Below are 15225 nucleotides of genomic sequence, written 5' to 3' on the forward strand. Positions count from 1 at the left end.
CAAGATAATGCATTGCATGCGAGTATAGTTTTCTGCAAAAAGGCGCAGTGGGTCACTTGTTGGACCCCAATCGGTGCGCTGTGGTACTTACCCAAATAGGCTTGTTGTGGTTCGGCCATTTGTATGAGAGCTGAGTCTTTTTTGTTGTATAAGATTTTCACACGTTGCACATCTCCATAAACACCTGTGGGGAAGGAAAGGAAAAACCGAAATTAGTGAATATTGAGTGAGAAGCTTCATTTAAATAAAATTATAGACTTTTATATGGAAAAGGGTGACAAAAATATGTGTTTGAGTTGAAAAAAAAAAATGTTAGAAAATAAATGGAAATTAAATACTGAAACTGAATTGCTGAAATCGTCCTAACTATACTCATAAATATTTATAAAAAATTTAAATAATATTTATAAAAAAAAATTATAAAAATAAACTTAAATAAAATTATATAAGTATATAAAATTATATTCTCCTACATCATCAAATCAAATTCTATAACTAATTGTATACAAAATTTACAATATATTTAAGAATTTTATTGTCATAATATATCTTTTTTGCAATTTTTAATAATTTTTATTTTATAAAAAAAAATTAGCAACATTTTTTTCATAAAATATTTTATATTTATCAATTTTCTAACTTATACTCATACCTTTAAACTCATATAATGTTATACATTTAATTATAAATATATTTCTCTTTCATTATAATATAATAAATAACTAAATTATTCCAATAACTAATAAAATTATATATAAGCTATCATACTACTGAGATATATATACACACACATCTCCACATTAGCTCATTGAAATTTGCCACAACTTCATACTACAAGGCTTCAACCGCCAACTTTTGCCGAACACAACACTAATGCGCGCTCCCCGGAGAGCGTCTGCCGCCGCGACACCAACGCTCGCCTTCGTTGGCATATTTGTCAAACAATAAATTACGATAAAAAGCAACATTTCAAAAACTTTCGCCACGAAATGCGGCGCGGCGCGCTGCCATGCCATGCTGCAATATTGAAACATTTTCTAGGCAACTCTCTAGGGAAACCTGTGGAGGTGTGCACGAGGCAGCAACTCAAAATTGGAAATGCCTGCAAAGTTCCGCTATTTGTCACAATATTTGTGTGTGTGTCAAGTTAAGACCTTGTAGTGAAGTGTGGCAATAAATTTAATATATTTGTGAGGTAAGGAAGGGGGAGAAGACTCAATTTGATTTCGTCTAGTTTTAAATAAGTAGATATAACTTACTGCCTTGAAGGTGAGCATATATTGGGTTCTTAAGTTGATTGAATGCGTTGAAAGAAAATTAAGTGACAAGTCAAATAGACTAGCATTAAAAAATTGTCGCTTCGGAAGAAAAAATGATAGCTGAACTCACCAGCATCACATCAATGTTTTTAGCTACAAAGTTCTCAAGGGTTTTAAGGAATACATTTTTGAAATAACTTGTTCTCGATTAGCAATAGTGGTGAATAAGTTCTTTACAGTCGATTAATCGATTAAAAATACAAAATAGTGAATCACAATCCTTCGAAGACTTATAGCCTTTTCGCACAGCCAATTTTTGCTCTTCGGTGGTGCGAACTACTCGATAAACATCAGCTGTTAAACAATTTTGTTTTTGCTTTTCATAGTTGGTAAATTTAGCCAAATTTACAATTTATCAATTTCAACTCGATTTGTATTCGATTAAAAATTAATGTAGAATGCAGATTTTTAATTTGGATGGTAAATCGTTCTAAGTCAACACTTTAATCGAGCAAAGGTCCGTTAATTGATCAATTAACTTCTGTGCGAGAAGGCTATTTATCTCCATTACCTTGACAATCAATAAGGTGATCGGTCGTTTTATCGAAAAAATATCGATTATAAGATCTAATTGTGACTGCCTCTCATTCTCAGCAGCATCTCTCTCTGCCAAGAACAATTGCGTTATACAAGAAAATTTTGTTCGTTGACCACATTTTCAGTAATTCTCACTAGGTTTATAAAGTGGCAAATGAGTAACAAATTATTAGGTTTGATTTTTAAAGTCTTAGAAATCTAAAAGTGTAACTCCATTAATGCTAGAACAGAACTCAACAACGAATACAACAAACTCTCTGGAATTAACTGCTTAAATAAACGCCGACTAAAGCGAATTATGTGCAAAAGCGTTGTGCAGGCCACAACAGAAAACCACAAAATGCCACAAATACACAATTTCAAATGGAGAAATTGACCCCAAAGACGAGTTTTCAAAAAGTGCAAATTGTTGTTTAGTGGCCAACAGGAGTAAATAAAAATTGGCCACACAGAAAACAACACACACACATACGCACACATGTACATATAAATGAATTTACAGTTGAATGCATAAACTTGCAGCACGAAGCTCACTGTTGTGCATTGATAGCGCGCGCCAAGGTTTAGGCAAAGCAACACAAAAAAACGAGAGAGAAAAAAATAAAGAAATAAAAGCACAACAAACGGAGCCAAAGTGAGTTGCACAAATGCAAAGCAGAAACTGAATTTGGGCATATGGCAAAGAAATTGACAGTAGCCGAAAGTAAAAATGGTAGAAAAGTGAATTTAGTCGGCCAAAAAAGCGGAGCGCAGCGTGAGGAGCAGCAAACAAATTGGGTAGCGCAGCGCAACAGGCTCCTGGCAGTTGCATGAGAGGCGCGGGCGAGCGACATGGGCGATTGAGTGCAGCACTTGTGTTGAAGAAGAAAAATTGTGCATGCCAAGAAGTAAATCCATTTTACACAGTCGAATGCTTAAACAAACCGCACACAGCCGGCAGTGAGGCGCACACGACGAGGCACAGCTCTTAAGCCGCTCGGCACAAAGGATGGAGCACTCGAAGAGGCAGTGCGATAAAAATATCTGCTGAAATGCTGGCAGCATTTTCAATGTTGCATGCAACGCCGCATTCAAAAATTTTACCGGGAACGATAGAGCCAACTTGCGCTTGCCACTCAGCCAGTCAGGCAGGCAGTCAGTCAAACAGACAGTCGGCCAGTAGGCAACATCCGGCATCAATGCTGCCACAAACCGGTTAGGTGAAGGTGCACTTGCAACAGATCTGTCGATGACGTCGCAACGACGGTGTGCGCAGAATGGCCGGCATCCGGTTGCTTGATGGCTTCGATGTGTACGTTGAAGCGGAAATGAAGTCAACAACAGTGGGCAACGACGGCCTGGTGGCGGCAGCGACGCATATGCGGATGCAACAGAAGCGGAGGCGCGTGTGTACCGTAATGTTGCATGTAAAAATTTATTCACTTTTCAGTGCGCTTGACTTGTGCGCCCTTCCACACACACACAAGCAAATACACGAGAAGTAAGAAGTTAACAATTGGAAGCAAAATATTTACTCTGCTTGCGAAAAGAATGGCGATAAGAGGGATGTGGTTGTTGTGCTGTGGTGTAAGAATTTTATTTTTTGTTGTTCGTTGTAGTTATTTTTGCTTGATAATAAATTCTTTTTGCTCCCAAACTGATTTACAAGCGCTATCAATGGTTGCTGACGTAGATTTAGCTCTAACATTGTTGTTGTTGTTGTTGTGCGGGTGAGCACTGACTGCAGCAAATCACCATTACTGCATTGAATTCCCCAGCGTGCCATTAGCTGCAAGTCAAATAATAAATATATTGGAAGGCTTCAAACGAATAAGATTTGGCGATCAGGTGTGAGAATTATAGCTAAGGACTGCTTATTTATTAGAAGAGTGTCATTTAAGAGAGAAAGAGAGAGTGAGCACATTGTGTTCGAAGTACCGCAATTAGAATCCAAAAGGGAAATATTTTAAATTTATTATAAAATACTTTTTACGATATTATTTTTTTTAAATTTAATTTATAAAATATTTTTTTTATGAAATATTCGTTTTTGCAATAACTTTTTTTTAATAAAATTTGTTTTTATAAAATATTTTATTTCTATATTTTTTTTGTTAATTTTTGTTTATGAATTATAATTTTTCGTAATAAATTATATTTTTTTATAAAATATTTTTTTCTAATTAATATCTTTGATAGATTTAAAAAAAAAAATTTCGTTATAAATTATATATTTTGATAAACTTTTTTTTGGAATTCCCTATTATTTAATAATTGTTTTATAATTTTTTTTATAAAACATTTTTTTAATAAAATATATATTTTTTATTACATATTTTATTTATATTAATTATTTATTTTCATAAAATATTTTTCCGCATATAATAATATTAAATATAATCACAATGTATGACTCAATATTCATAATTCATTGCTTTTTTTACAGTTATAAAATAAAAAACACATATTAAGCTCATTGTGAAAAAAAATAAAATTAGCACAAACACAATCTGCTTTCTAAAGCTAATGGCATCATAGCTTAGGATAAGCGGATTGCAAATGCTTTTAAAAATTGTAAAAAACCCGTTATGCGAGACTGGATTTTAGTAGCTTTTGTTAAAAAGCGCAAAGCTTTAATATGCTGAATTAATAAACAGTTATTACATTGAACGAGTTTTAAATTTTTGTTCGAAAAAATTTAAAAAAAAGTGCTGAAAATCGAGATGATTAAACCAAACGAGTTGGCTGTTTCACTTTTTGAAGAAAGCTAATTCAAATTATAAATGTATAAGCTTTATAAGTAAATGTTCACAAGATTTTTGAACGTCAAACTTTCACTAACAACAGCAAAAAAATTAGTTTGAAGTACAAATCTTGGTAAAATAGTCAAAACTTGCCATATAGACTCATATACATACGTATATATAGATACACATGTGAGCGTAATACATGTGTGTGTTTGTTGTTGAAAAGTTGAATACGCTAATACCAACTTAGTACCAACCAACATTGATGTCAGTAGCAAGCAAATCTGCAATGAACAACTTGATGTATACGTAACCTCCAACAGCACTTACTCGTACATTACTCATACGCAGTGGTGGTACTGCTGTGGAGAGACATTTATGGTTTAAAATTTCTAGGTATTTTTGTGAGTAGTTCTTTAGCAACACAACTACTTACTTAGCTTAGTTTTGAAAACTAAAACCACACTTTTTACACTTGAGTAGGAGCTGCAGATGAGTGGTGAAGATTTCTAAAAAATCAATGGAGGCGGAGTAGTTGGAGAGAAAGATTAGAAAGTGCGTGTCACTTAAAATTATAGATATAAGCAAAAGTTTAGTTTAAAAAAGCGCCACTGCTGTTTATGAATTTTATGTGAATATTAGCATCTGTTTGAATGACACGTGTGCGCCATTGAAAATTATACATGCATCCAACAAGTGCAACATACAATGTTAATGCGCATCAATTTTTATTGCACAATTAAATGTCAACGTTCAATCATTCGCCAAATTAACTAATAATAAAATTTCATTTCATACAAAATTTTTGCGAAGAAAAAAATTCGCCTGCATAAAAATAGAATTCAACGAAGCGTAATGAAATTTGCATACAAATCGCCAAAGTGCCTGGCAATAACAATAACAATTGGCAATTGGAAAAACGCTAGTTCATAATCAATAGAAATGCTGACGAGTCAACGATTGGCTGCTGGCTGCTGGCTGCTGGCGGCTATAATCGACACAATTGCACTTGATTAAGTTTTTATCGCGCTGGCAATGAATTTTAAGAGGCATATTTGATATGAAAGAAAGAAAAGTGGAATTTGTTTGAAAAAGATTTGCAGAAGAAACGAATGTTGGAGAAGGGAAGTACATTGTTATAAAATCAATGGTTGTGGATGGTTGTTTGAAATTTTTTTTGTTTGTGAGGGGGGTGTGTGGTAAAGGAATCATATATAAATGTGAGTAGGAACCCTTTCCAGTCTTAACTGTTGTAAAGCAATGCTCTGAGTAGACTTTTAAGCAAAAATTTCTTGCTTTTTGATGACAGTGATGCATTGCGGAAGTATTATTGCACAGCAACACCATAGAAATTGACAAAAAAATCAACTAAAATCAATCCAAACTAAAAACTGTCAAACCTAATAAAATCGCCTAATATTTACACACAATAAAAGGTGCCATTTAGACCAAATGTAGCTGAGGAATGCATATTTTTGCACTACATTCTGCTTTATGCCCCGACCAATAATAATTGAAAATGTGTCACATTTCAAAAGCAGCCTTAACAATGTGCGATAACAACAATAACAACAGCAACGACTATAATAAGCATGCCAAACATGAACCGTACAATGATGGCGTGGCAGTTCATTGAATATGTAAATATATTTCCTGCTGATTGTATTTGCCATGCATTTCAGAGAGGTAAGGTAATGACGGTGGTGGTGGCAAGAATATGTGGCAAGTTGTTCTTAGTAGCAAGGTGGCAAGTTAGCGGCACTGTTTAGATCAGAGACAAGACGGGCCTTAAATGGAGGGCAATAACGTTCAAGAGCGTACAATATTTGCATGCTTAGCTTGGCTTACGAGTGTGAAATGAGCACATGTAGTTGTTGTAATGAGTTTGTACAAACACATACACGCATATACAAACAACTAAGCAAATATGTGAGTGTTGCAAGAAGAGTACACACAAGTGTATTTGCGTGCGGCTTGTTAACAACAAAAGTGAAATTGTTGTTACGTGCGTGCGTGCCACTATTAACATAAGAATAGGCGCAGCACTGAATATGTATGTGTGTTGCAGAAGTGCTTGCGTATATTAACTCGACCGACCAACCGAAACAGGCATTATCTATGTACGTACTCGCTGAATGTGCTACGACGTGCAACATCTAGAGGAGGCGGAGCGTATGTAAATATTGATAATGCGAATACAAAGACAACATTTACAATGCAAGCGACAAAGTAGCAACAGCTAAAGGCGCTGAGGCACGCACACACATACACACATACTCACATACTCACATACACATATGCGTATATGGAGCGGCTTTGTATTGTCAGAGTAGCTGTCGCACATAATTATTTACTTGGCACACTTAACGGCGGCAAGAGATACTTGCAACACACACTAACTGTTATTTCTATACTTGTATAGATGAATGTATGTGTGTGAATATGTATGTATGTATTGCCGTTGTTGTCACCAATTCATTTCCGCCACCACCATCCGCCGGCTTAACTATTACCTGCCGCAAATTGCCGCAAAACTCGCATATTTGCACATAAAATTTTCGATTACGATCTAAAAGTGCCTGCCTCAGCGCACCCGCTTTAGCCTCGAGCAACGGCATATTCTCTTTTCTATTGTCATTTCGCACTCATCAGCAGCAACACGGAGGCATTGTCATCATTGCTGCCATTAGGCTTTATAGCGCCGTGTCGCGCATTTTTCATCTTCATATTCGTCACTTTCTATCTCCCCTCCCGTACTTTATTGCTGCGCCTGGCGTATTATCATTTGTTTGCAGATTGTTTCGATTTTCACGGCAGCGTTTTGCTCGAGTTTAAGATTTTTTTGAAATGATGGTTTTCGTATTGGAAGGGGTGTAATCTATAGGTGAAAGTAGGTGAGTTATGAATAATCGATTGCTTAAGAGTAAAATGTTTCCATTTTAGATTCAGCTATTTTATAACGCCTCAACTGAGCTCATTCCCTACAGACTATTGGACATTGTTAACATAATTTATTAGAAACTTGAAACAGGAATAAATGAATAAGATTTACTGGACACTCAGATTTATATTTAGTAAAAATCGGGTTCTAAGGAGCTATATATGTATATAAGACCTTCCTTCTCCTCTTATTTGACATCTGTCGTCTTTATATTATTCGACAAGTGGTCAGTTTGACTAGTTCATCAGATCTGTGGTGGGTTTTGAGAGACTCTTTCATCGTAGAAACATGCCGGAGAACTATCGTAAACACTATGCGGCCTTTTCTTGCATAATATTATATTTTTTCTCGACTAAGACTACGACTTCGATCTACCATTACTCTAGAGTCTCAAGTATACAAAATTAGATAAAATAATACACAGATCTTGTCCTACGAGATCAAGTTTAATTAAGAGACGGTTGTTTTCTACTCAGATTATCAGCTTGAGCTCCATTTTATACCAACGATCTGAAGAAAGGTGATTCGTAGTAACCTAATCTTTTGAAAATCAGTCTTCTTCAGAAATTGTGACTTTTTGATTTTCCATATCGATTTCATCTTTCTTCTCTACTCGCCTCTAACAAGAATACCCTCGCCATCTAAATTCTCGGTAAACTTCGCCACGATGTCAACTTAACTGCTCGCTCAATTGGTGCTGTGGCTTAAGAAGTATACGCGTATAAATAGCAACAAGCTGATCCGATTACAGTCAATAAAATGTGCTATTTTGCCACTTAAGCAGTCACTCAACTAAATCCTGCGTGTAGCGTGCAATGGACGCCAAATGGATGCCAGTCGCACGGCGGTGTGACGCCATAGAAAAGCACAACTGAAATTATTTTTTTTTTTGCTCGCTCGACGCTCATCATCAGCTTCTTGCAGCTCGCTGGCATAAATAGCGATTTGCGTACGCTGATAGGATTGGCATTATTTGCAGCGATTGACACGGCTGATGAGATCAATCGACTGCCAGCCACTGAATGAAGCGGAGCAAAATGAGACTGCAGGCGAGTGTCTTTGGAGGGGCGCAAATGTCAGAGCGCGCTGTTTAGGGATATTAGCGGATTGTACGACAGATGACAGATTGCGGCAATTGCTGGTAATTTAAATCAGCTAAGTGTAATATGATATAATTTGCACTTAAGTGGAGTTCATAGTAATGGAGATGGCGTGAGAAATATTTGAAAAAAAAAAAATTAAATATTTTTAGGTGTTTCTAGGGTAAAAGTGGCACATTTTAAATTAATAAAGCACACATATGAAACTCCTTATCATATAGCATACATAGGTCGATGATAGAAGTTTGTATTGACTTTATATTTCAATATGGACGTTTTTGCCACAAAGAAGGAATAAGGAAAAAACATTTCAAAGCTCCTTTTTATAAGAAATTTATAATTACTTCCACAGCTAACTGCCTTCCATAGCATAAAGAATTTATTTTCTTCAAACAATATGCCTCAGACACACACTGAGAGTAATGAGAAGTTCCAATAAAGTATTTTACACAAACACCATTACAACGTTGTTGCATTACCTGCACTGGCAAGGGATTTACATGCAAATGAAATAAATTTTTCTTTATTACAAACTCATTTCGGCGCTTGCAACACGCACACACACACAACAGAGACTTGCCACATTGCAAAATGCAATATTTATACACTTCAAAGCCAGTTTACCGTTAGGTCGGCATGCCACAGAGTAACTGTTGGGCTGATCTCTTAATTTGACATTTAAGCTGTCATCAGTTTATTTAATGTCTGTCCGAGGCTTAGCCACCAACGTGACAGCGACCAACTTACCCCTCCTGCAGTGAGGCAAACTCAAACAAATAAAAAAAAATGAAAGCAGTTGCAAACAAATGTTGCATATCAACTGTGGCACAGCAATATTGAATCGCCCGCAGAAGTGTTGTCTTCTATTATGAGTTCTTCCAATTTATATATGTATGTATGTCTGTTATTTATGCCTGCTGATTGGCAAGAAAACAGATTATGCAGTGAGCTCTTTTGCTTTGCCTGTGTGTTGGTTGGCATGTGCTGGAGAAGACGTGGCTGGCTGGAGAAATTTAAATTCAAATTAAATTCAATTTAACAAACCGTTATGAGCAGCAAATGCATACAGACGCAAGTATATGAAGGATATGCCTGTAAGAAATAAATGTGTTTGACAACAGTGCTTACGAGCTGCACATACAAAACTAGATTTAACAATAACAACAACAAACAATGTGAACACAAAGACGCGGCTGGCGGCGACAAAGTCAGTTAGAGAGAGAGAGAGAGTGGGGGCTCTTGCGGCATGAACTACGATTTGTGGCAACAATACACACACACATACATACATACAAAAATGCCAGTGAAATAGAAATATGCAAAGAATATGGACTGTACAATAATGAACAACAACAACAACAGCCAAACAGTGCCGACAACCAAAAACATTTGCCACAATCCGTACAACAGATAAACTGTAAAACAATTGCGGCAACAAATCCATTATGTGGCAATTATGTTTGTTGCTGTTGCTGTTGCTGTTGCTTTTGTTCTCTAGTTGTCTTGTTGTCTTATGTGTTGCTTAATGCAAAATCCACAACAATAAAAACAATGAACTTAACAAATACAGTTATCCTAAAAGTATACCAAAAGTAAATAGAGCAAACGAAGAGCCTCGGGTCTCAGTGCCTGCCACAGTCTCAGTCGCATAGTGAGGGCTTACAACAAATTTGAATTTATTTGCGCATTTGTATGAGAGTGTGTGTGTATGTGTGTGCTTGCAACAACAAACAACAGCTGGATTTATATAGTAACTTTATAAAGTTTCACTTCCACAAGCATTTATTCATTTCTCAGTGCCCCCTTCCGCTGCACCTCTTCCACTCGCAACATTACTCTTGTAGCTTGTTGCCAGCAGTGTCCTTTTCCATTCTATTGCATTTAAATGTTGATGCAACAAATTGAAATGTACATTTTTATTGTATTTTTATTTATTTCATGGTTGTTGCTTTTGTTGTAGTGGTTGTTGTGTTCTCCTAACTATTTCACTTATTTCATTACGTTTTCACACACACACGAACGAACGACTAAGCGTTTGTTGTTATTATTGTTGTTGTTTAGCGCATTTAGTGTACTCAGAAAATAGAATTGAATTATAAGTCCATAAAATCTTCATTTATGAACACACAGAAACATACATACATACAAACTGAAGCCATAGTTAGAGTTGAGTTAGTGCGACTTAGCAACAAATTGCAGTTAGACTAGTCAGATAAATTGCATTTAATTTCATATCAAATAATTCAAAAGCTGGTATAAGCTGGTGAACTCATGATTAGAAAAAAGTATAGCATTTAAAGGATTAAGGAAGTCTAACAACTTTAGAAAAGGTTTTATGACTCATCCCCGTACATATTGGTATAGAATATATTTCCAGAAGTTGATTATATTCCTAAAAACCAGAAAACTAAAGCAAAAATGTATCATAAGGAAATTTCCTTAATTTTCGTTTAAAAACCAATAAAAAAAATTTGTTCAAAAAGTTAAGAAATAGTAGTAGAATAATCAACAAGCCTTGAAATGATATCTAGTGATGAGGCAATATAGTCTCCAAATAGTCAGTTTAAGTTGTTGCTAAAAACATATGACATTGTTCTGAAAAATTTCGTTACCAGTTTTCATTTTCTCGTGAGGTTTTCTCTCGGACATATAATTTTTGAAATCAACAGTGACGAATAATCTCTTTAACAGCCCTATAATAATTTTATAGTGAATTAGTTGCCTTTGATTTGTCAAGTGTTAGAGAGCAGTGAATCGAACAAAAAAATGGAAATGACAATTTGAAGAAACCTATTAAATATTTTCTTTAATAATTATTGCAAATAAAAGCATAATTTCCAGAATTACTACGACATGAGTTGGGAACTATGAATAATAAGCCCTATTGAATGACTTTACTTATCACAAAACATCCTAAGAAGCAAACAGGATGAAAAATGACATTTTTTCAGGAGACAAATGGAGAAAGCTATACATATTTAAGTACATCAAAAATCCTAGGCAAAAATATTGTGGACATTCACATGTTTTATTTTACTAGCAGCAACCAAAAGACCAGGGTAATGATAGTAAATCAGAATAAAATAAATAATTACTCTATAATAAAGTCACATATATAAGGAGCATTTTATATTAATTATTATTTTATTACCAGCTGGAATGATGGCGAGAAGCAAACAAAAGTCGAACAGAACCTGGAGAGCCCGAGCAATGGCATCGGAGCCCCTCACCAAGCTAAATAAACTATCTTCTCACTTTTCAAAACTTCTCCATAAGCTCATATGTATCACATTTATGCACAGAGCTCCTTGCATACTTTAGTCCACCGCCTTTTCAGTTGTGTTCCCTAGCTTCAATTATGCCGCACTTAATTCTCATAATTTACACACATTCAACTAATGCAATGACAACAACAACAACAACTAACAATGCAAATCAAATAAAAGTCATAGCAATGTATGAATTCCATTGCTCAAGCAAAGCTAAATCGAAAAGTAAAGTTTGAGGTTCATTTGTTGAACCACCCGTTGGAGTGACCAAAATGGAAAATGACCCGACTGACCGAAGCGCTGACGAGTTTGGCCGGTTGAATAAGCAAATGAATGACCAACAAAGTATTTGCAGTGCCAACAATATGAAGTGCAAGGAGTTGCATGGTGGCAGACTGCCGGGCACTGGTCTGTAGTGTAGATTGAGGTGAAGTGGCTTTTACTGCTGAAATTGTTTATTGTGGCATAGAGACTCCTGCTGTGTTATTGTTACTGTTTTGCCGTAGTTATTTTTGATTTGTATTTTTCTTTTCATATTTTTTGCTGTTTTTGTTGTTTTTATTGTTGGCATGTAAATTTAATTTTATTGCTCTACGTATGAATGCTTTGGTGGCAAAGTGAGGTGTGTGGCAAGGACATAACCTCTGAGTCGGGTATTCAAGAGAATTTAATAACCTTTGCATGGAATTTGTGCTGACTTGATTTCATTGCCATTTCAAAGCTTTATTTGATTTTGTTTTTTTTTTCAGTTTTCATTTTCCATTATTTTTTTACATATTTTTTTTAAATATTTTTATTTTTTATTTTTGAGCACGCATGGCTGCCGTCCAAAAACTACTCAGAAAAGTTCGGTCCATATTGCGTTCTATTTACAGTTCACCTTTGCTAAGTCACAGCAAGATGCCTAAAAGCTTTTATTTGATTTTCACTTTCAACATTCAAAATTTCCAAATAAATTCCAAATAATTGAAAAATAAGTGATTGGAAAAGCGTAAAAATGCGGCCAACAAAAGCAACCAACAAAATCAACAAAAGCTCCGTCGTGAAAGCTCCTGAGCATGCATGTTAATCATGTAATTGCTGAGTAGCGAAATAAGTAATTAAATGAAATTACTCAATCAATTAATTCAATCACTTTAAAATCATTACATTAGCCGCTAACGGTATCTACCGACCATTGTCCCCTTGCGCGTGCTTTTTCCACAAATTTCTTTTTCCACAAAAAGCTTGAACATTTTTTCCGTGCCGTTAGCTTTTATTGTATTACAGCGACCTTCCATTAGCAGCAGCACTCCCACTTTCACTTCATTTTATACTTAAAATAATAAAACTAATTTTAGCAATCCCTTTTGCTTCGTTTTTTTGCTTTCCTGCTTCTTTATCCTGCATGAAATTCTTACACAAGAGTGCTAAGCATCCCATTTGTATGCCTGTGTGAATGTGGGCGCCGGAACAGCACTCACATAATTAAGCGCATTAGTGCTTTTGTTATTCTTTCGCACTTTTGCTCAATTGTCGAAGCAAAAGGCAAAACTTTTCCTATAAACACGAAAATTCGTTACACATTTTCACCTGGTGGCACGGAGCCCCTCACCGCCAGCAGCCAACCGAAATCCTCTGATAGTCGACCGCTGGCCATTCTCATACTCCTTGCTGTCCGTCCGTCTCGAGCAGTTGCGTGTCGCAGTGTGGCGGAGTAGAAGGAGTTTATAGCATTTGCTACGCTTCGTTACGGTTAGTTGCTGCCTCAATTTCCTGCCTCACCACACCGCGCGCCAGCCACTAGCAGTCGCATTCAATTGGATTCGCTCGGTCCATCCTAACGAGTTCGCAACTTCTCACACCTTGCACCTCGGGCGTAATGTTCTGCCTTCCATTGTTGTTGTTGCACGTTCCATTGTTGTTGTTGCTGCTACATATTTTTAAAACTCACTTAGTTGCTCGTTTGCTGCATGCAGTCGCCGACCGTCGTTCTAACGAGTGAGTGCTGTGCTCTTGTGGTTGTTGTTATTGTTGTCATTGCTACTGTTATTCGCTTGTAAATAAAATTCGTTAGACGAATTTAAATTGTTTTCAAATAAACAACTCGGATTGTAGTGGGACTCGCTACCGTCCGACCGTCCGTCCAGCATACGCGCGCATTCGTTCCAGCTCGTTTCGGCGGCGACCGGGGCGCTCCATTACTTCACCTTCTCGGCCGGCCGCATGCATAGTTTATTAAGCTTTTTGTTGTTATGGCTCGTCTGGCCACAGTGGCGTATGCTGTCTTCGATCTGCGCTAAGCGCTTCGACTGCCGCATTTGTAGTTAGCTTTTGTGTTGTTGCACGCGGCAAGTGCTGACCATTAAGAGTGTGCTGAGGTCCATTGGTACCTTTTCGTGCATTCACTTCATCTATTCACTTTATTCCGCCTGCTTCAGCTTGATCATGTGTTATGCTTAAGCTGCTGTGTTCCCTTTAAACCCCTACCGGTGCCTTAGCCAACAAACGCTAGATGCTTTGCGTGCTTAGCTCTTCACTGTTGTTTATTTATTTACAACATTTTCGAATTTCTATCTGCTCTAACAATCCATTCGATTTTGCATTTATCTCAGTGTCCTGGCGGTTCGAACTGTTGCGCTGCTGTTCAGCTGGCCGTGCATGTCCGATGGGAGTTCATCATTTGGCTTTGGTCGATACTCCTTTTTTATTGGTTTTCCACCTGTTCCTTATTTGTAGTTTTGTCGGTGTCTCATCTGTGTGCTGCCACTGAATTTTTTAGTTTTTCTGCAGTTTGTTTTCCTGCAGCGCGTGCAAACTTTGTTGGCTCAGCGCTGGAGTAGTTACAAATTACGATAGTATTTGTCTCTCATGTTCTCTAGTGGTGCTTTATTATTATTATTTCACATTGTTCTATTTTCATCGAAAGTTTTACCTATGCAAAGTTGTCGTTTCGAGTAATACACTCATGTGGCGCTCAATGAATGAGTACTCGAATATGTGTGCTTTTGAAGTTAATATTTATTTCAAGTTATATTTTAGGAAGAGACCCTTGTCGGTTAAAGAAATAAGCTTGGATTTAAGAGAAAATACAGCTTTTGGAGTAGTGCTTCCCGAGATATTTAAAGTTCTATTAGCGATAGTCCACCTTCCATATAAGCCAAAGATAGTCGTAGCGCTATCGTTCGGATCTCCCATACGAAATCTACATCCTACAAACCTTTGAAGAAAACTTTGAAATATGATTCCGTCAGCAAAAAAGGATGTATGTGAGTCTGCTGAGAACTAAGGGCTCCAAGATCCCACTGTTTTATGCGTGGAACTGGAAATAACAAACCTTAATACTTGGGAACG

General features: G+C 36.5%; 1 protein-coding gene across 10 annotated transcripts in view; it reads right to left on the reverse strand.

Moving 5' to 3' along the window:
* LOC105220190 (polypyrimidine tract-binding protein 1) overlaps positions 1 to 15225 on the reverse strand; it is a 325184-nt gene that overhangs the window by 18751 nt on the left and 291208 nt on the right. For all 10 annotated transcript variants that reach the window (XM_029043894.2, XM_054225420.1, XM_054225418.1 and 7 more), the window contains one exon: positions 92 to 184. In XM_029043894.2, coding sequence (XP_028899727.1) covers positions 92 to 184 — 93 coding nt within the window. The remainder of the gene's footprint in view (positions 1 to 91; positions 185 to 15225) is intronic.

This window comes from Zeugodacus cucurbitae, chromosome 2, assembly GCF_028554725.1.
Source record: "Zeugodacus cucurbitae isolate PBARC_wt_2022May chromosome 2, idZeuCucr1.2, whole genome shotgun sequence".
NCBI lineage: Eukaryota > Metazoa > Arthropoda > Insecta > Diptera > Tephritidae > Zeugodacus > Zeugodacus cucurbitae.